This window comes from Sorex fumeus, unplaced genomic scaffold (genome assembly GCF_029834395.1).
Source record: "Sorex fumeus unplaced genomic scaffold, SorFum_2.1 ptg000063l, whole genome shotgun sequence".
NCBI classification, from domain to species: domain Eukaryota; kingdom Metazoa; phylum Chordata; class Mammalia; order Eulipotyphla; family Soricidae; genus Sorex; species Sorex fumeus.
In genome coordinates this window covers 47538850-47560899 of record NW_026606120.1, presented here as the reverse complement: position 1 = coordinate 47560899, position 22050 = coordinate 47538850, and the positions used below count along the sequence as shown (strand labels likewise).

At 39.6% G+C, this 22050-nt stretch overlaps 1 protein-coding gene across 2 annotated transcripts in view; it reads left to right on the top strand.

Annotated features, from left to right (window-relative positions):
• Nucleotides 1–2982: 2982 nt before the first annotated feature.
• Nucleotides 2983–22050, top strand: part of NSRP1 (nuclear speckle splicing regulatory protein 1) — a 45835-nt gene continuing 26767 nt past the window's right edge. Inside the window, exons 1-2 of one of the 2 annotated variants that reach the window (XM_056127610.1) lie at nucleotides 2983–3044; nucleotides 4234–4327. In XM_056127610.1, coding sequence (XP_055983585.1) covers nucleotides 3025–3044; nucleotides 4234–4327 — 114 coding nt within the window. In that variant the 5' untranslated portion in view covers nucleotides 2983–3024. The remainder of the gene's footprint in view (nucleotides 3045–4233; nucleotides 4328–22050) is intronic. The other variant, XM_056127611.1, reaches the window with a different exon arrangement.

Below are 22050 nucleotides of genomic sequence, written 5' to 3'. Positions count from 1 at the left end.
CTAGAGTGCTACTTTCCCCGCCCACCCCAGCAAGGTTTTTATACAGTATATAATGTGAGAACAGATAATGATAAGCTAAAAATGCATATTAGAAACCCTAAGGCAACATCTCTTTAAAAAAATACCACAATCTCAAAAGCTCGCAATGGCTGAAAATCAACTCTGGCAAAAGCCAGAGCACTCTCGCTATAACTGAGGCTGTGGGTGAGATTCTGCTCCTAGACGCCTAGATCTACCAGAGCTTCTAGCCCACCACATTCTCTTTGCTATGGGGAGAAGAAACCATACAGACACACACACTACTGGCCCAGTGTCCTGAGACTGAAACCATGCTAGGGAGAGGGAGTGGTAGAAAGGGGCAGTTAACCCACTTGGCAATAAAGTTAAGTCAAAATTAAAACAGGGGCTGAGAGATAGTACAGTGGTTAAGGCACAGGGCTGGCATGTCCCCAAGCATTCCTGTCACATATGGCCCTCTCACATCATGGGGTGCCCTGATGACCCCCAGAAATACAGAATCACTGGTGAGACTTCTGGCCTTCGGAAAACGACTTGGGATCTCCCCCTAAAGACCCCCCCAAAAAACACATCTAAACATCCAATAATATAGTTGATAAGCTAATGAACAAATCAATTTTTTAAAATTTTTTATTGGTGAATCACTGTGAGCTACAGTTACAGACTTACAAACTTTTGTGCTTGTGTTTCAGTCATACAATGCTCAAGTACCCATCCCTCCACCAGTGCCCGTTCTCCACCACAAATGATCCCAGTATCCCTCCCACTCACCCACCCCACCTCTGTGGTAGGGCATTCCCTTTTGTTCTCTCTCTCCTTTTGGGAATTGTGTTTTGCAATAGAGGTATTGAGCGGCCATCATGTTTGATCTATAGTCTGCTTTCAGTGCGCATCTCCCATCCCAAGTGGGTCCTCCAACCGCATTTTACCTGGTGTTCCCTTCTCTATCTGAGCTGCCTTTTCCTCCAGCATGAACAAATAAAATTTTAAAATTTCATAATGTACGGTTTGGGAGAAATATTTCAAAGAACAGGAGCAGGTGATTTGCACAGAGGAGGTCAGGGTTCTGGTGCCCAAGCCAGGAGAAGGTTCTGAGCACTGCTAGCTGTGACCCTGAAAGAAAAATAATGCATTCATAAATTAAATAATTAAATTTAGCACTAGCCCTGTCCAGAACTGTCCTCCCATTGTTCATTGATTTGCTCGAGCGGGCCCAGTAACGTCTCCATTGTGAGACTTGTTACTGTGTTTGGCATATCAAATACGTCACGGGTAGCTTGCCAGGTTTTGCCGTGCAGGTGGAATACTCTTGATAACTTGCCGGGCTCTCTGAGAGCGGTGGAAGAATCAAACCCAGGTTGGCCCTGTGCAAGGCAAATGCCCTACCGGCTGTGCTATTGCTCCAGCCCAAATAATTAAATGATATCATTTAATCTAAGAGAGCAGAAAGGAAAAAGGGAAAGGATATATACAGACAAGTAAAATAGAAAAATTGCAAACATACTAATAATTAGTCTAAATATTAATTAAGCAAAAGAGATTGGCATATTGGATTTAAAAAAGCAATTAAGACTCAAAAATTTACTCAATAAGAGATTCACTTTGCAGGACAGAGAGACAACTGAGTGAGTAGGATTCTTGCCTTGCACACCGCTGACCTGTCTTCCATACCCTGCACCACATGTACCGTGACCTCCACTAGGATTGATTCCCTGAGCACAGAGCCAGGAGTAACCCCTGAATACAACCATTTGTGCCCCCAAAAAACTAAGGAAAAAAATAAAATAGAGAGACTCACTTTGACATAGATTTATAAATGGTAAGAATAAAGTGATGGAAAAAGATAAGCTATCAATACTGGCTTTAATAACATCAGATGCAGTAGACAAAGTCAATAAAGGGTCACTTCTTAACAGTATACAGGTCACTGAAAGAAAACATAACAAAGTTGTGTTTATATAAGCAATAACAATTTCAATAGGTGTCAAGTGAAAACTGTCCAAATTGGAAGGAGCAGGCTGGCAAGATAACTCAAAGGGCCAAGCATTCAATCCCAATACCACATGATCCCCTGAACACTGCAGAGAGTATTAAAGAAGTAGTCTTCCCAGGCAGGTGTGGCCCACCTCACACCCCACGTAAGTGAAATGAATAGACATATCCACAATTGTGGTCAGATGTTTTTAACTTGTCAGTAAATTAAAGATCAGTTTGAAATTGGTCAAGAGTGAAATGTGTGGATAAATAGCCCGTGAGTTGAATCCAAAATGAAGTATCACATGAGTTTGCTTCCAAATGACAGCATTGCTTCCATTAATAATTTAGGTGTCAGAGCGACAGTGTGACGGATAGAGCGTTTGCCTTTCACGAGGCTGAGCCGGGTTTGATTCCTATATGGTCCCCCTGAACCTGCAAGGAGCGACCCCTGAACACAGCTAGGAGTAAGCCCTAAGCACTACTTGGGTATGGTCCAAACACAAAAGCAAAAAAAAAAAAAAAAGAACAAATTATCATATTTTCATCGTTGCCAAATTGCCGAGATAGGTTTACTCATCAAACACTTCAGAGAGGACAAAACTTCGATGGCTCAGTCTTGTGGTGTTTAAACCTGATTGGGTACCCAAATCCCTTGCAGACCTCGTTCAAGTTCAGATTGCTGGGCCCCCTGTAGAGTTCTAACCTGAGTAGCTCCGGATTAGGACCTGATCATTTGCATTTCGCGTATTCATTTGTTTTAGGTATCCGGGCCACACACAGTGATGCTCAGAGATCACTCCTAGTGGGCTGGGGTGGGGGCGGGGGGCAACAGACGGGATGCCGGGGATCGAACCCGCCAGTTCCGCCGTCCGCATGGCAGCCGGCCCAGTGGGTGAAAGCCAAAGAAAAAGAGGTAAAAGTGGCCGCTGGGCGGGCTCGCACCGCCCCAAGCCGCGCGAGAACTTCCGCGATTTCGCCTGCGTCAGCGTCACGCCAGCGTCGGCCACGTTCAGCGGAGACGGGAGCAAGATGGCGATTCCGGGCAGGCAGTGAGTGATCTGGGAGTTAGGGTCAGGCTGGGGAGAGGAAAACCACGGCGACTGTGTCTGGGGCCAACGAGTAAACATGCGCTGGAAGTGACGGGGCTGTGTCGTCAGGGATAAGGACGGGGGAAAACGAGGAATCCTGAGCAACATACTTCCCTTCCCCCCGCCACCCCCCGTTTTCCAGGATGGAAGCCCGAAGTTTGAGGGAGAAACTTGTGAGGAAATAAAGGAAGTTAGGCTGAGGGGCAGAGAGCGAGACTTTTCTATTTTCCAAAAGCTCGGTCTGAGGCCCCTCAGTCTTGCTTCCTACCCCGCGCTTGAGTTTCTCCCCGGTTGGATGCTCTGGGGGCAGTGAGAAGAGACACCCCCGGCCTCCTTAGAGGGCCTCTTGTTCTCTGGGCGGCTCCAGCCCCGGCTCCCGCCCTCCCTCCTCGGGGAAGGAGTGTTGTGCGGAGAAGCCTCAGGAAAGGGTAGGCGTGTAGGCAACGGAGGGTGGTGTGGGGGGTGGATCCGTGTTCGCCAGGGAGACGTGGTCACTTGCAGGTTCTGCCTCAGCCGTCCGCCCCGGGATGCGGCTTTCCGTTATCTGTGCATCTTAAACGATGAGCATGGGAGACGCGAAAGGCGTCGGGGTCCGATGGGAGGGTTCTCTCGGAGGCTCCGGGACAAAGCAATGGGATTTTGCCCCATGGCTGCTTTGGATTTCTCGGTTAATGGTATCTTTCAAAAAGTTTGTGTTGGGTGACATTATTCTGTAACTTGTTTAAACTGTGTAAGTGTGTGTGTGGGGGGGGGAGGGGACGCGGAAGCGGGGGGGGGGGGGGCTGGCCATTTTCCTGACTTTTGTTAGACCACAAAGAGAATTGAGTGCGTTTTTGTATTTCGTGGGCTGGAAGTGAACTTTCTAACCCGGTTTGTTTTGTTTATTTGTCTAAACAACTAAAACATTTTTGAACTCTTCAGTGACTTGACTCCCTTGGTTCAAAAAGTGTTTTGAAGTTTGGCCATATTCACAAATAATCACTCAGGGTAACTAGAATTTTGAGCTAATTAAAAAAAAAAACAGAGGCAGTGTTACGTGTGTATAGGTTAATTGACATGTTTTGACCTGGCATCTTCATCTGGAAGAGGCAGTGGGTGTATTATTTTTTAACATATAATGGTGTAATTTCTATTTCAAAAACAAATGCAGGTATGGGCTTATTTTGCCAAAGAAAGCACAGCAGTTACATCCTGTTTTGCAAAAGCCATCAGTGTTTGGGGATGATTCTGATGATGATAATGAGGTAAGGGAACCCATTTTTCTAATGCATTGTTTGGAAATACAGAATTGTTTTTAAAAGTCGAATTTGAGTTGATTAAGTTATAAGTATAGTGTTTCGGGTATAACTACAAAATTATCAAAAGTAGTGATGTTAAAAGCACCAGTTTTTTTTTCTGGGATAAGTGGATAACCTCTATTCCCCCCCAAAATTATGTACTTAATTACTCTTAAGTAGTTACACAATGTCTGATGTAAAAAATTGTTAGAATCCTTGTAAATGTAGTGATAAAATGTCACTGATTACTTAGAAATTTTTAATTATACAAGGTAGTTTTGTATGAGGACTATTTTGGTTATTTATTGTCTACAAAATGTAATTGTTCCATTATAATTATGGTAATGCATAAGGCTACCATTAATAGGACTACACTAGTAGCATCTAATATGACTGCTTCAGCATCTAAAAGTGTCCTGTGAAACCCAATTTATAGCAGAAACAACTCCAAATGTGTTATGACCTAAATTTCAGTTGTTTTCTCTATTTCTAAAAGGCCTTTGGATCAGTTAAGCCTACTGCTCTATCTGACACTTTCTATGCTCTGCCAGAAAATTGCTTCTCTTTCAATTTTAACTAATTGTATAATAACAAGGTAGGTAGTGGGACATTTGATACTTCTTGCGTCTTTCCTTCTATTGAGGAACTTGACTTCTGCTTCACACTGTAAAAATATTTGGTTTTAGTGGCTGGAGAGATAGTATAGTGGGTAAGGCATTTGCCTTGCATGAACCCAACCCCATTCCATCCCTGGCATCCCACATGGTCATGTGTCTTCCCCCTTTTCGTTCCCCCACTGCCCCCCCACCCCCAACACTGCTAGGGGTAATTCCTGAGTGCAAAGTCAGGAGTAACCCCTGAGCTGTGCTAGGTGTGACCTAAAAACTTTAAAAAATTTGTTGCTTTAATTTATATATAATACATTTAGTAGATTTTAAGTGTACAGTTGATCACTGTTGATAAATGCATATGTCCTGGTAAATATAGAAAGTTTCCTTCACCCCAGAAAAATTCTTTCAGACCCTTATATAGTCAGTTTATGTGCCCACATTCTGCCCCATATCACAGTCTCATTGTAATGGGAGCTGTTTGGGCTAGCAGAGCTGTGTTAGGGCTCTGTTCCTGACTCTGCTCAGGAATGAGCTTTCTCAGAGCTGGGAGACCATATGTGTAGTTGGGGGGCGGTGGGGGCAGGGGGTTAGAACCAAAGTTGGGTGGAAGCAAACCACAGGTACCTGAAGCCTACTGCACTCTCTCTCGAGCCTCTCTCATTGTGATTTTTGTTTGTATTTTCCAGAATCAATGATGTGACATATTTATCATTATTTGCCTATTTTTCACATGGTCTTATTTGTTAAAAATTGTAAGATTCTATTACATGTTTAGATACACATTCCTTATTAAATACAGTTTCTGAGTACTTTCTCATATATGTTGTTTTATTTTTACTTTCTTGATAATGCCATTTCAGGCACAAAAGTTCAACCTTGAGAAGACTAACTTCTTAATTTTCCTTTGGTTGGTACTTTGGTGTATCATACCTAAGAAACTATTTCCTAATTCACTGTCCTGAAGATCTGTGCCTCTGATTTCTTCGTAGAGTTTTACCTCTTAAATGTAGGTCGGCCATTCTGAGTTAATTTTTATATATTGTATGAGGTAGTGGTCTAACTTTATTCACTGAGGATATTTAGTTGTCTCTAGACCATTTGTTGAAAACTATTCCCCACTAAATTGACAATATCTTTGTTGTTTGTTTTAATATGTATGTAACCTTTTCACTGACTTACTATGGACACATCAGAAAAATAGGACATGCTTCTGTAGCTTCAACTTGGAATGTCATGTAATGCAACATGATCCAATTTGAGATGGTTGGCCTTATACAAGTGATATAGAAAGTTATTTTTTCTTTAATATTGGTGATTAAACCGAGGATCTTACGCATTTCAAAATTTGGCTAAAAAAAAGGCCTAGCCAAAAGTTTATTAATGTTACTTCTATTTCTTCTCCACTGTGAAAGACAACTGTGGTATTCAGTGAGTCTCCTTTGAGTAAAAATAAGCCTGGACCATTTTGCTCTTTCTTCCCCCTCTATGTTTCTTATCCTTTTATTTATAAGAACTTTAATTTGGATAATGGCATACATATATGATAGGAGATGTTTTGTTAGGGCTCCTCAGCAGTACTCAAGAGTGCCAAGGATCACCATGGGTGATAATGTGGCAACTGAGTCAGATCATTCATGGGAGGGCCTGGAGATGCTGATGAGGTGCTGCTTGGGCCTCGTGATGCTAAGGGCCATAACTGCGATCAACAAGGGCTTGGTGAGGTTGGAGGTGGCAGAGAAAGAGGGCTTTTGGTGCTGAGGATAGTACTGAGGCCTTTGCACATACAAGGCTTACACCCCCTAGCCTCTGAGGTATTTTCCTTGTCATAGAGATGGAAGATTTGAGAAAATAAAAAGAGCATGGTAAAGCAACCATGAGGTAAAATAGGCAAATAGTGGTAAATGGGGGAATACAGCTTCAAGTTAGGTAGTTGAGACCAGGGGTTAATGATTATTTTTTTCAAAAAAGCTGAAGTCACTGGGGAAATTCTGAATTAGAGTTAAAAGGTATCTCTCTCTTTTGCCTTCCAGTATATAATTTTTATCTTTCATTGGTAGAGTTCTACCAGAAGTCTACAAACAAGGGAGCTAAAACTCCATTCGTAGTTTCTAGCATAATTGGAAAGAAAAAAAAAAGACAGTTTTTAGGATAATTCAAACGGAGGTTTGAGTATGAAAACTTAATTTCAAAATTAAATATTTAAAATAAGATCATGACTTTTGAAAGCATAGAGAAAGAAATTGTGTTTCTCTTCATTTGGAGAACATTTGATTCACTTTCTGGAAAGAAGCAACTATGAAACAAAGCCACCTTTACTTCCAGCAGTCCAGCAGAGGGGGCCCTAGTAAGTGAATTCTATCTTAATGGGTACTTGTTTCCAGTGACTTTAAAATGGGAAAGTGGTAGTGCAGCACATTTAATGATTATTTAAATTTAAATAGTTCCTTTTTTAAAAAATAATTAGAACAAGGGGCTGGGAAGATAGCGCTAAGATTATATTGCAAAAATGCACTATACTTGGCATTCTGAGGCCTGTTTCAATCCTAGCACTCTGTGCTCCCATTCCCCTACTCTTGTCAGGAACAGTCGCTGAGCATTACAGAATGTGACCCAAAAGCCAAAATATAAGAAATAAAATTAATTTAAGCTGCTAATTTTGATATAGAAAGCCTTTTTTTCCCTTTGACCTGGACATGGGTTTTTTTTTTAACCTTTTTTTTTAACTAACTATGCTCCTCCATGCAAAGTACAGTCACTTTTGTAGTCTTGTTAGAAGTCTCTTTTTCTTCAACACCGTAACCACCTCATCTTATGTGTCCAAGTTAGAATCATCTTTTAGAACTCAGTGCAACAGCTGATTCCTAATGTCTTCCTGAAACACTTGTTTTTGTTTTGTTTTGTGTTTGTTTTGGGGCCATACCCTGACTTTGCAGTCAGGAATCAATGACTGAACCCAGGTTGACCCACATACAAAGTGCGCGCCTTACTCTTTATGTTCTATCTCTCCACCTCCTAGAAGACTTTCTTAAAGCACCTAGGTTTTTTTTTAAATCCCTTGTTATTGACATACATATCTTTGTTATTTGCATGTAAGACATGTCACTGTACAAGATTATGAACTCCATGAATTAGGATATATGTATATCCTATATGTATCTTTATATATCTATATATCTATGTATCTATATAGATATATAGCGAGAGAGAGAGAGAGAGAGAGAGAGAGAGAGAGAGAGAGAGAGACTGGCTTCCAAGAATGAATAAACTTATTTACTCTGGTGTTTTAGCTGTCTGTATTGTAAAGTACCATATAATTGTTTTAGACTTTGCAGGCCACCTAATTAACTTTGTTATCATTTGTGTAAAAACAGCCATTAGATAATATGTAAATACACAAGCCAAACTCGTAAAATGTTTTTTAATAGCATCTATTTTTTTATATCATGGATGGGCCTAGTGAGATGGCTCAAACTGTTGGAGTACATGTTTTGCACAGGGAGGCCCTGATTTTATCTCCAGTACTGCTGGTCCCAGACACTGCCAGGAAAGTAACTCCATCCACTGCCCCGGAAATTGGCCCAAAAAATAACCCAAAAAGGGGTGCCAGAGGCAATGGGTGGATTTGTCCTATAGACTAACTTGCTAGCCCTTAATAGTCTATGTAATTCTCAAAAGTATTGTAGCACTGTCCTCCTGTTGTTCATCGATTTGCTCAAGCAGGCACCACTAACGTCTCACAACAAATTGTGAGACTTGTTACTGTTTTTTGGCATATCGAATACATCGTGGGTAGCTTACCAGACTTTGCAGTGGCAACTAACATTTCACATTTCATAAACTGACTAATGACTAAGATGTTGCATGATAGGTCAGACAAGAAACTTCCTTTAGATATTTCTTCATGATAAAATCATGTCCATTTTGTGGAATATAGTGAATTTTCCTGTAAACCTTGGCAGTTGAAATGCTTACTTTTAGATGATGATCTATTCCTTTAACTGTTTTTCTCCACTTTATCTTTTAAAAACATTTTCTTTTGAGTGTTGAAATTAGGTAAAGGGATATACCTGATAACCTTTCATTATCTGCGTTGCAAGTCATAAGGCGCAAGAGGAAAGATCTAGTTTTGTGACCTAATTCATATGCCAGGGTGAGGTATAAAAAGCAAGAACAAGAGGACCTTTGAAAGTGATAGTCCAGTGGGGAGGGTGCTTGCCTTGCATGCGGCCGACCAGGGTTCAATCCCTGGCATCCCATATGGTCCCCTGAGCACCGCCAGGAGTAACCCCTGAGCATTGTGGGGGGGGGGGTCACCCAAAAAGAAAAAAAAACCAAGAATAACAAATCATGTCAGAAAGATGGTGTTGCAAGTGTTTGCCTTGCATGCTGCCAACCCTTGTTTGATCCCCAGCACTGCATATGTCTCTCCATCTAGCCAGGAGTGATTCTAGAGCATAGAGCCAGGAGTAACCCCAGACACAGTAGGTGTGGCTCTAAAGAAAAAAACAAATAGCAACAACAAAAAAAATCCATGGGGTCTCTTTTATTTATTTATTTATTTATTCATTATTCTTTTAAAAGAAAATTAAGTTACTCTTAGTATTAAATCAACAGGGATGAATGGAGACATTACTGACACCTGCTTGAGCAAATCGATGAGTAATGGGATATCAAGTGATTAAGTTACTCTATACTAAAAATAAACTTCATCTGATAGGCAACAATGTAAGATTGGAGAGATGAGTCAGTGAACTGGAGTGCATGTTTTGCATTCAGAAGGAATTGATCCTTGACAGTGCATAGTCCTGCAAGCCCTGGGCCAGGAGTCTCCCCTGGGCACCACTGGGTGTGCCTGAAGCCCCCTCAAAAATGAATGTATGTATTAGAATTGTTTAAAAATATAAGCAGAATACAAATTAATATATGAATGATTGTAAAAACCATATGTAAAGGTGAAGATAATAGATGACACTGCTTATTTGGAGGTGGTACTATAAGGTTTTTCACAGATGACTTTTTACAGTTTTGAACAATATAAAGACATGAATGCTTTAAAAACAACCATAATGGTATAAATTTACTGGAATACATGATATTTTTCTATTTCTTTCACTTCTTTCACTGTTTTCTCCACTGTAATCTTTTAGAAACATTTGCTTCTGAGTGTTGAAAGTAGGTAAAGGGATATACCTGATAACCTTTCGTTATCTGTATTGCAAACCATAAGGCCCAAAAGGAAGGGGAGGGAGAGGGAGAGGGGAGAGGGACAGGGACAGGGACAGGGAGGGAGGGAGGGAGGGAGGGAAGGGGAAAAGAGAAAGAGAAAGGAGAGAGAAAAAGTGCCTGCATAGAGGTGGGCGGGTGGGAAACTGGGAACTCTGGTGATGGGAAGTGTACATTAGTGAAGGAACAAGTGTTGGAACATTATATGACTGAAACCCAATCAGAAAAACATTACAGTTTTGTATATCACTGTGATTCAACTAAAAAAAAAAATAAAAAACAGCATTTTCTTGAAAAAGTAATTTTCAAAGGTTAGTTTTTTCTAATAAAAACCTAAGGCTGTTTTAGCTGGAAGCCTGCTTGACTTACTAACTGTAAGAAAAAGTTAAAATTTTAATCAATCTCAATATTAGAGTATATCTGAATCAATAAAATATGCTTTTCACCAATTGTACAGTTTTCTGTTTCTCTGCAAATAGGCTGGTATAGTTCAGATAAAATGACAGGTTTTTTGGGGGGGCCATAACTGGCTGTGCTCAGGGCTTACTTCTAGCTCTCTAGCTCAGAGATCACTGGTGGTGCTCAGGGAGTGATGCCAGGATTGATCATGTGCAAGGCAAGGGCCTTAACCTCTGTTTTACCTCTCTGGCCCTGAAAATTAGTGTTTTGTGGAAATGACAGGAAATTCAGATTATTTTAAAAGACTAGTCATTAGCCAGTAGGAAGGAAAATCACAATATTGATATTTCTCAGTCACAGTATTGGCAGTGAGGTATTTAAAGTAAATGCAGTTTTTGTGCTTAAAATTTCTTAACCTTTTTTCTGTGGGAAAAATAAGTGAAAATGTAAGAGAAAAGGATAATGAGAAATAGCAAGAAAGTTCTGGGTATGTTTGTATTTTTCTTTTTTGATCTCTGTAGGAGAAGAGATTTATAGAAGTAACCGAGACTATTCAGATTATGAAGATGAGGTGATTTGGAATTTTTTTTCTAGGAAGTAAATGTTTTTAATCATAAGTCGTCTTGGATAAGTAAGATTATCCAAGATATACAGTAAGATTGTCTTGTGTATCTTTTTAAATTAGTGTTTTTGACAAACTTTACTTAGTTTGCACATGGGCAAATAATTACTATGGTGGTTTTGGGGGTCTGTGCATTTAGTGCCAGGGATTGAACTTGTGTCAGCTGCATACAGGCCAAGTGCCTTAAACCTATACTTTGTCTACAGCCCCTCGTGCAAATTATGTTTTAAAGATTTCTTTTTTAGTCTGAAATGAAATGAACAAGTAATACAATATTTTTATACTTGAGGTTATTGTTTTAAATGTTTTCTCTTTAGCTCTGAGTTCAATCCCCCACTGCAAAAGAAAAAAAAATCTGTTGGTACTCTCTACTCGGTGAGACACTCTTTTCAAATACTATTTTCTAGATGTGATTTCCTTCAGTTCTTTGAACACATTTGTTCTGCATATAAGCCATACTCTCTCTTTCCTGTGCATATTTTGTAATTTATGATTGAAAATGGAAGCATTTAATATGAAGTGGCAGCTGGAGAAAAGAGCCTTCCCTCTTCTAAGGTTTATTATTGTTGCTGTTGGTTTTTTTGGGGGGAGGGGTTATTTACTGATTCTTGAATTCTTAAAGTTTATCTGTTAATGTGTGCCCCATTGGGTTGGTTAGCTTAATAGCTAAAGATTTGACAGATGTTCTTAAACACCCAACTGATTCTTCAGTCTGCAAGGGACTTTGCATAATTTGGTATACCTGCCGTATCATACCAGGAATTTTTCAACCTTGACAGGTCCTTGCTTCACTTGCATCCAGAGGCTCAAAATCATTCAGTTAGAGCTTAGGACTTTTTCAGATCTTTTTCTGGTCACACATAGGATCTTTATAACCCAAGAATAGGTTGGCTTTTTCAGAATCCCCGATTTTCGGTCCTGTTCTTTAGGTTTCCTTCTTAATAAATTTTGTGGTTAGCCTATTGTCTCCAACTAGTAAAACTTTCATCCACTTGACTCAAGCAGCCGTGATGTTCAAGAGTTGTGTTGAGTGGTTTTGACTGGTTCCCCAAGGGAAAAGAGTAATTGCTCTGTCTAATCAAATAAAGAATGTCTTGTGAGAGGAACTTAGTAGGAACACTAGATTGGTCTAATAATAATGAGGTTTTGGGAATGGGATTTTAAGGAGCTCTAAGTTCCATTTTGCCCTTTCCTGTGGCTGCCAAAATGCTAGTTTCTACCATGATTGTGGGCTGTTTTTAGACTACGGAGACTTGAGGAGAATATGATGGAAATAGGTCAAGTTAAAATACCACAGAGCTCTTGCTGAGATTTAACTGTTGTTAAATAAAAGCCCTAAGACTATTATAAACCTTTGGTTAATATCGAAAATTCTACAAAAGGTGATTCTGATTTTTTTTTTGGGGGGGGCAGTGTTTTCATCTTTTTTGAAGAGAATTTTCATAGTTCCAACACTCTAAAATTTCTGGTGACTTCCCAGGATTTTTTGTTTTGTTTTGTTTCATAATGTATGAGTACTGCTATTTATTCCCAGGCTGTCTGGATTTGGGTGTCTATCCTCTTCTACTTTGGGAAATTCAGATCTATTATTTCTTTGACTGATTTTCTTTAATTGGTTTTTAGCTTCTTAGGGTGATTCTTACAGTGTTTTTTCTTGAACTCATCTATAGTTCTTCCGAGTGATGTTCATTTCTTTTCAGAATTTTTTCTATCTTTTATTATTTTCTAGAGGTCTCATTTTGAAGCTCATTGATTTTTTTTTTTTCTTCATCTGCTCATTACTCTGTTGCTGAGGCCTTCTGTTGAGGGTTTTCTTTTTCCTTGTTTTTTTTTTTTTTTTTGTATCTCAGCTACCATACTCCTCAGTTTTGCCATTTTTTTTCCCCTTTATTTTATTTTATTTTTTTTAAAGTTGTAGATTTACAATTTTTTGTGCTTTGGTTTCAATTATACAATGATCAGATACCCATCCCTCCACCAGTGCCCATTTTCCACCACCATGGATAATATCCCTCCCACCCCCATCCCCCCATCCCCCCTGTCTCTGTGGCAGGGCAATCCCCTGTGTTCTCTCTCTCCGTTTGGGTGTTGTGGTCTGCAAAAGAGGCATTGAGTGGCAAACATGTTCAGTCCATAGTCTACTTTCGACATGCATCTCCCCTCCTGGGAGGGTCCTCCAAACATCCTTTATTTGGTGCTCCCTTTTCTATCTGAACTGCCCTTTCCTCTAGGATACCCGGCTGGCCTCTAAGTTATGGAGTAATCCTCCTGGTGCTGATCTCAGCTATTCTTGGGTATTAATCTCATACTTTGTTACTTTATATCCCCCAGATGAATGCAATCTTTCTATGTCTATCCCTCTCTTTCTGACTCATTTCGCTTAGCATGATACTTTCCATATTGTACCACTTGTATGTAAATTTCATGACTTCATCTTTTCTAAGAGCTACATAGTACTCCATTGTGTAGATGTACCAAAGTTTCTTTAACCAGTCATCTGTTCTTGGGCATTCAGGTTTCTTCCAGTTTCTGGCTATTGTAAAGAGTGCTGCAATGAACAAACAAGTGCAGATGTCACTTCGACTATACATTTTTGCCTCTCTGAGATATATTCCCAGGAGTGGTATTGCTGGGTCAAATGGGAGCTCAATTTCTAATTTTTTGAGAATCATTTTTAAAAATAGTTTTCTCATTTCCACACTCAAATGTTCTAATGCTTTACTGACTGCCTGTTTCTTTGATCTCTGGTCTCATTAAGCATCTTCAACATGGTGTGTTTATAGGCATTATTCTGACAGGTTACAGAGATGGTTGATTACCAGCAGAGCCATCTGTATTGTTCATTCATTGAGCTTGGTGGGCTTCCATGGGATTTCTTCATTGTGTCTGCTGTTTTTCTGAGAGTGAATCTTTGTAATTCACTTTGTAACTCTCTCGGTGACAGGAGGTGTAAGTGTGTGCACTATGATGTGTCATGGGTAGAATATGGCTTCAGGGTACTAGCAGTAGTGAGTGTTGTTATGGGTGTAGGGTGTGGATGTGGGCCTGTGAAATGCATGAGTAGACAGGAAGATCTGGAATCTGGATGTGAGCCTCCAGAGATGGCAGAGGATGGGTGTGAAGACTGCTGGAACCCAAGCCGAAGGGAATCCACTTCGATTACCATGGGGTATTAGCCTGTAGATATCCTCACCAGGATATTGACCTGTAGATATCCTCACCTGGGAAATAAATGTGCCAACATAGGAGCTGTGGGTGGATGATAGAGGTCTCTGCATGTTATTTAAAAGTTGACAAAGAATCAGTTTAGCAGGTAAAAAATGAGAGAGTTAGGTATTTAGGGAAATCACTCAATCTTTTTCTTTGCTTTAACTGCGATTATATTAAAAACTCAGTATATCCCTTGTCTTTTCTATGTTCTTGAAGTTTATTTTTTATTAGCTCATGGTGTTTTAATCTTCAATATGTTTTCTTAGCTCTAACATCTTGTTTGTAATCCCTTTTAATTTTGTTTATTAATTCATTTGATTTAGTTTATGATCTTATTTTGAAGGAATCTGATGGGACAGTGAAGGAGATAATTGATGACTTAAAAGAGAAATGGTAGGTTTTGTGGAATTTCCCCTTTCTTTAGGAGAGAAATGATTGTGCTTGTTTAAGAAAAGGGAGGAAGCCTGACAAAAAAGAAGCTGAGAAAATAAAGACGTTAATAAGTAAATTGGCACATATCACACACAGAATACTTAGACAGTATGGCTAGATTTTGAGCCCAGAAGGTCTGACTGGCTTCAACTTCCTGCTTATAAACATTACAATGTACTCCTGAGAGACAGTTTGTTTATAATGGATTTTATAAATTTTCAGAGGGTTGGTTTTAGAAGCAATAGTAAAAAGTAGTTGAAGGACTGACAGATCAACTAGGATTTCAAAGAATTGGGCTGGATAGATGGTATAGGAGGTAGTAAGGTCTTGCATGTGGCTCTATAGGCTACAAATCTAAATCCCAGGCACCATGTATGGTCCCCTGTGCACTACCAGGTACAGCTCAAAAAACAAAGTCTTTTCCAATTGTGGGAACCTCGGGTGCAAGTTCTTTGAACACATAAACACAAAATAGGTTTTGCAATGTCTTACTACTTTTTTTTTTTTTTTTTGGTTTGGGCCTATACCCAGTTGTGCTCAGGGCTTATTCACTCATTGCTCTGCTCTCGGGGATTACTCCTGGCAGTGCTTGGGAGCCATATGGGGTGTTGGCGTGCTGCATGCAAGACAGGTGCTCTGCCAGCTGTACTATCTTTAGCCCCTATTATTTTGGGATGGGGGTGCACCTGGATTTGCTCAGAGTATACTCCTGGCTCTGTGTTCAGGGATCACTCCTGCCAGTACTCTTGACCATGTGTGTGAAAAACTATGCACGCAGAAGGTTGTGTGTTCGCGGGCTCTCTGGACGGCTCTATCTCACCGCCCGTGTTCGGTGCCCTAGAGCCGCTGTGTGTGGCCTGCATCAGGATGGCTGTTGGCCAAGGGCAGATGAAGGAAGAGACGAGGGTCAGGCCGGTTGATCTCAGTGGCAGTTTATTACAAGGAAGTTTATCCCATAGAAGAACTTATGTTGTGGAGGGCCTAGGTTCTCTCAAGCACATGTTCCCCTTGCTAGTCTCTCCGTAGTCCATCTTTCAGCCCTGCTCTCTCCTTCTCCAGCTCCCTTCTAGTCTGGGCTGACACTCCACCCAGTCAGGTAGTCAAATCAACATAAGAAAGCCCTTCCTGACTGCTCAAGGGCAAGATACCTCTTAAGGTGTTTTTCTCTTTTCCTCAGTCCAATAAACTATCAACTATTTCTGAGGTTATGCAGGAAGGACAGAACGGTGTTATTCTATACATGTGCAGTGCTGGGGATTGAACCTGTGTTAGTCTTGGGCAAGGAAAGCACCTTACCCCCTGTACACTCTCTGACCTCTTGCATGTCTTATTTAAAAGTACCTTTTCTTTTGATAGGGGCTTCCCCATCCATATTTAGGGACCAGAAACAATACTTGCCCAGAGTGCATACCTGTTTAGGTTCTCTGACTGATGACGTAGTGTTATCTTTTACCTGGTATAGGCCACCAGAGCCAAAGCAGGTGGTTATTATGGGGTGAGTTGGGTGGAACAAGGCAGGGGGCAGAGCCAGGAATCAAGCTTTGGTCTCTAACATATTTGGTCTCTAACATATAACACACTCATCTCTTTGAGTTGTTTCCTTGGTCCCATACTTAAATATGTAATTTTAGGGACTAGGGAAATATTCAAAGGACTGTGTTCTTGAGGTCATGAGTAATTGATAGTTCAATCACCATTATTGCCTGACCCCTGAAACACAGATGGGTAGTGCTGGTGGGCTCCAACCCTGTCAAGAGTGGCCTCAACTTCCTAATCCACTTAACACTGTTTGGAGGCCCAGGAAATAAAAGTAATTTTAGTAGTTTTAAAAATAAATAAAAGATGTTATATTTGGCAGAATGAAATGTATGATAAAATTGGGATTGGAGTAATAGTACAGGGAGTTTGCCTTGCAAGCAGCTGACCCAGCATAGCACAGTGATAGGGCGTTTGCCTTGCACACGGAGGGCCCTGCCGAGCCGGGTATCTCGCCCGCACGGCAAAGCCTGGCAAACTACCCCTGACGTATTCAATATGCCAAACACAGTAACAACAAGTCTCACGATGGAGACATTACTGGGCCCACTCTAGCAAATCGATGAACAAATGGGAGGACAGTGCTACAGTGCTACCACCGGTAGTGATCCCTGAGTGTAAATCAGAAGTAACCGTCAGCACTGCTGGGTGTGGCCCAGAAAACAAACAAAAGAAAAGAAAAAAAGAATTCAGGTCAACTCTCATCGGCAGTGTCACTTCTTCTATCCAGTCACTGAATCTGTACTCTGTGTCTTATTATAGTAAGACATTCATGTAGCTTTAATGTTAATTCTGATGATTTTACATAGTAAAGTATTTCAACTTACTGTCTTCTAATATAGATATGTGTTTATACATTTTAAAAGGTATATTTCATTTCATGTAAGTTACCTTTCTTTCCTTCATTCTTTACAGTTCTAAGGATGTCTGTGTTTTCAAAACAACTAGAATGAAAAATATATATATATTTTTAAATTGTTCATAGAAAGTTTTGTTATTTGTGCATTTCATTTCCATATAGATAAGGAATACGAACACATCTGTAAAAGAAGGGTATCATGTATGATGTGATTAAAAAGTGCTCTTCTGGCTGGAGCTACAGTATAGCGGCTAGGATGGTTGTCTTGCGTGTGGCCAACCTGAGTTCTATTCCTGACACCTCATTGGGTCACAACCTGCATTCCCAGAGAACCTATCTTGTGCCCGGGATTTACTGGGCAAGCAGCTTAACCCCTGTTCTATTTCTCTGGCCCCGGATTAAGTTTTGGTTGTGGTTTTGCTGGTTGTCCTGTTTTTAGTACCCTTAATTTTTGTTTATATTTCGACCATACCCAGCTGTGTTCGGGGCACAGGGGGCCTGTGGGATATTGGCAGTCGAACTAGAATGGGTCAGGCATGTATAAAGCGTGTGCCCTCCCCTTAAATTTTCAACATAACAATTGAAGTTATTTTGATGACATCTAGAATATCCAGATCCATAGATCATTATTTTAATTTTTTGCTACTTTCTCTTTTCTTTGAGATTGAGATACATACATATTTATTTATCCCCGTCCCCTTTGTTATTTCATGGGGTTACACATATACTTGGATGTTGTAGACTTTGAGGATTACTTTAGTTGTGGAGCTTACACTCTTGCCTGCCTGAGGACATACTCTTTAAGTTATATTCTTGCACGTTTTGGCTGTGGTGAGTGTGTGTGTGTGTGTGTGTGTGTGTGTTGGGGGAGGAGGGGCGGGGTTGTTACATTTTAGTTATGTCACTCATCCGGTTGCAGTGGACTCGAGATAAATCTTGCACAACCAGATGCTTTAGGTAGCAGATCTGCTGGGACCTCCAGGGTACATATAGATGATACCCGTGATTGAATTTGAATGGCCTCACACTTGGATTGCAGGTGCTTTTTGCCTCAGAGCTATCTCCCAGGTTCTCCTGTCAAAGCTTAATATTGGTTGCTTCTGAGAATTCATTTGCAAATTTGTTTGTTTGTTTTTTAAATACAAGTAATGCTTATTTGAATTTATTGATGAGGTTTGTGTTTTGCTAATTTTACTTCCCAATCAGAATTCTTTGGCTTAACCTGTTGGTAGTTTAGATAATTAGGGATTTTCTTTTTCCTCCTTTCATCCAAAGGGTTTGGAATAAGGAAAGTCTATTAATTTGACAGCTAAACCTGAAGTTTTGCATTACTCTCCTAGTTTTAAAATCTGGTTCTGTGTTTCATCTCCTAGTCTCAATTCCGTGGTTTTTGGGGAGCCACACCAGCAATACTCAGGGTTTATCACTGGTTCTGTGCTAAGGGATCACTCTTGGCAGGCTTGGGGACCATAAGGCGTGACACGGAAAGCATCTGGGTCAGCTGTATGCAAAGCAAGTGCCTATCTACTATACTATCTCTCCAGCCCCTCAGTTCTTTTTTTTTTTTAAGTATTTTATAATATCTGATAAAGTTCATTTTAGAAATTAACAATAATAAATTTTAATTACCAGTGTAAGGTATGGCACATAAAAGTGCAATAAATGGTAGCTATATTGCTATAATAAAACAATAAAAATAAGATTTTGTGTTTCCATTAATCAGCATTAATATTACTCATCTGAGTTTCTTAGGCTGTCTCCGACCCACTTTGTGTTTGACAGTCATAATTGGTAGCCTGGCTTTGGAGGAACCTTTATATAGTTTTTTTGTTATGTTTTTGGACTATATCTGCGGTGGTTAGGACTTACGTTTGGCTCTGTGCTCAGGGGTCACTTTGGGGACCAGAAGCAGTTCTAGAAATTGAACCAGGGTTGACTACATGCAAGACAAGCGTCTTAACCTGTACTGTCTGTCGGGTTTGTCTTTTGATAGTCTTGATACCCTATTTAGATTATAGCTAAGAATGATTTCATTAGGAAAATTCCATAAATAAGGTAGTCACCTGTAGTTATATTTTATTTTAGTTTGTTAATATCTCACTGTATTATTTTTATGCCTCCCTTTTTTAACTGACAGTTTCTAATTAGTAAAAGCTTTACTTCAAAATTTGCTATTAAATAACAAAATTAGCTTTGTTTTCAGAACCATGAGTATTTTTCTTACGAACTTTAAGACTTTGATGCTGTATATTTGAGTTTCACCATAAAAATACCTTTTAACAAGTTTTTCTTTATTTTTCATGTTGGTTTCAGTGTATAAAATGAGTCAAAAAAGCAATAATCCTCCAGCCATTCTTGAATTTATCAAAAGCTGAAAATAAAGTAGATCAGATCACTTTCTGAAACAAAATTACTTATTGGTTTAGTAATAATTTGAGGTTACTTTAAAGATAAGCAGCAGCATTGGGGAGGAGATTCATTTCCTGCCTTTGGGCTTTATCTGCTAGAACTACATCTTCAATGTCAAGAGATTGTGTGTTTATAACTGAACTCTAATAAAACATACTGGGGATCCTGCACACCTGACTTGATACTGTGATTATATATTAGGTGCCAAACTGTTGTTTGTCTTGGGGGAAAAAAACATATTACCAAGTGTGTTTCATTAAAACTTGACTTTTGTGAGTCTGGAGCAATGGCACAGCAGGTGGGGCGTTTGCCTTGCACGCGGCCGACCCGGGTTCAGTTCCCAGTATTCTATACATATGGTTCCTTGAGCATTGCCAGGAGTGATTCCTGAGTGCGGAGCCAGGAGTGACCCCTGAGCATCAACAGGTGTGACCCCAAAAGAAAAAAAAAACCAAAAAACTTGACTTTTGTGGGGAGGATTATAAGTACTTTGATTATAATTGTGTTAGCTGTTACAAATGTGGCTAATGACCATGTACCTTTATATATTGGTGAATTAAGCAGTACTTGGAAAAGGTATCACAGTTGTTTTCACTAAGGTTTATTAAATACTGGTTTTCAGCTTGTTTGTGAGGAGTCCATGCCTGGCAGTGCTCAGTACTTTCTTTGCTCAGGGATCACTCCTAGCAGGGATTGGGGGACCATATTGGTCAGGGATTGAACCTGGTTGATTGCATGGAAAGCAAGCAGCCTATCTGCTGTCCAGCTCCTTTTTCATTCATTTTTTGACTGATGCCACTTAGAATATCGAGAATTGTATTCTGTTTTTCCCTTTTGTATCTTATTTCATTGTAGTTGATCTGAAATTATCTTCCCTTTTATAACTTTTATACTTTTTCTACTCTTTGCTTTGTCTTTTCATTACAAGGAAATTATCATACAAAATATTTGAGAACTGCATATTTTGTGACATTTTCCTCTTCTGCATTTATGTACTTGTGATTTTTATGTACATGTCTGTCTGAATGTGACATCTCTTTGAAAGAATGGCTACACTTATAATTTAAACAATAAGACTTTTTACTTACTTCTAAATTTGCTGTTTATAATATCTTTTAATTAGAGGTCTAATTTATGTCAAGTTCAATTTTGTATACATTGTTCCAACATTATTTGCTTATAATGAGTCCATTTTCTCAGTATTGTTTGTAAACAGTGTATGTTTTTTCTGCTTTTCATGTGTCATGATGTCAGGTTCCCATATTTTCTACTTTTTAATTTAATTTATTTGTGTGGCTAGTTGGTTTTGATTTTTAGTTTTTAGGCCACACCTGGTGGTGCTCAGGGGTTACTCCTAGTTCTGGACTCAGGAATTAGTCCTGGTGGTGCTCAGGGGATTGTATGGGTAGGCCCCATTCTTGTCAAGTGCTAGACCTGCTGTAGTTGAGCTCTCACCCCTACTGCTTTTTTGTTAATATGTTGTGTCCGTGCTGTCTGTAGTTTTTCTGCACTCTGACTTACTTTTCTTATTCAGTAGGCTGAGTCCCCTAATATTTACTTCTCTTTCAAATTTGATTAATTTGTAGACTTTTTTCCCTAAAGATTTTAGAATACATATATGAAAATCCTTGAAAACTAAACTAAAACAAAACTCTTCTGATTGTATTGAAATTGCCTTGAATTTATAGATTAGGGAAAGTACCCATATATATGAAATGTTCTCCATTCGTTTAGATTTGTTGTTGTTTTGGAGCCACACACAGCTGTGCTCAGTGCTTACACCTGGCTCTGCATGCATTAGCAGTGAGGGATGCACTCACTACCAGCATCCCTCCTGGTGGCGCTCAGGGGACCATATGGGGTGTCAGAGATTGAACTTGGGTTAACCGAGTGCAAACAGCTGCCTTACTCTGTACTGTCTCTTCAGTCCCTCATTTTAGACTTTTGAATAAATCAGGTTTTGTTTGTTTGTTTGTTTTACCCCAATTAGAGTTGTTTTTCATTTGGGAATTAATTCTTAGATAGTATAGTTTTTACTGCTATTGTGAATGGTGTTTTAAGAATATTTTCCATTTGACTTTTCTCATATAGAGCAATAGATTTTATAACTTAATTTTGTATTTGGCAGTCTTTGTAAACTCATTTACTGAGTTCAGCAATCTCTGCCGTGTGCTTCATTTCCCAGTCCTTTGCCTCTTTTTTTCTTGGTTTTATTATATTAGCCAGTAGTATTTTGAAGGACACCTCAGTGAATATTCTCTGTATTTTAAATAGAATGTGTCTGAAGTTTTTCTATCTAAGTTTGATGTTATTTATTGACTTTAAATATGTAGGAAATTTCCTCTCTCCCTTCTGTTTAAGGGGAAGTAAAACTATTAGGAGGTATTAA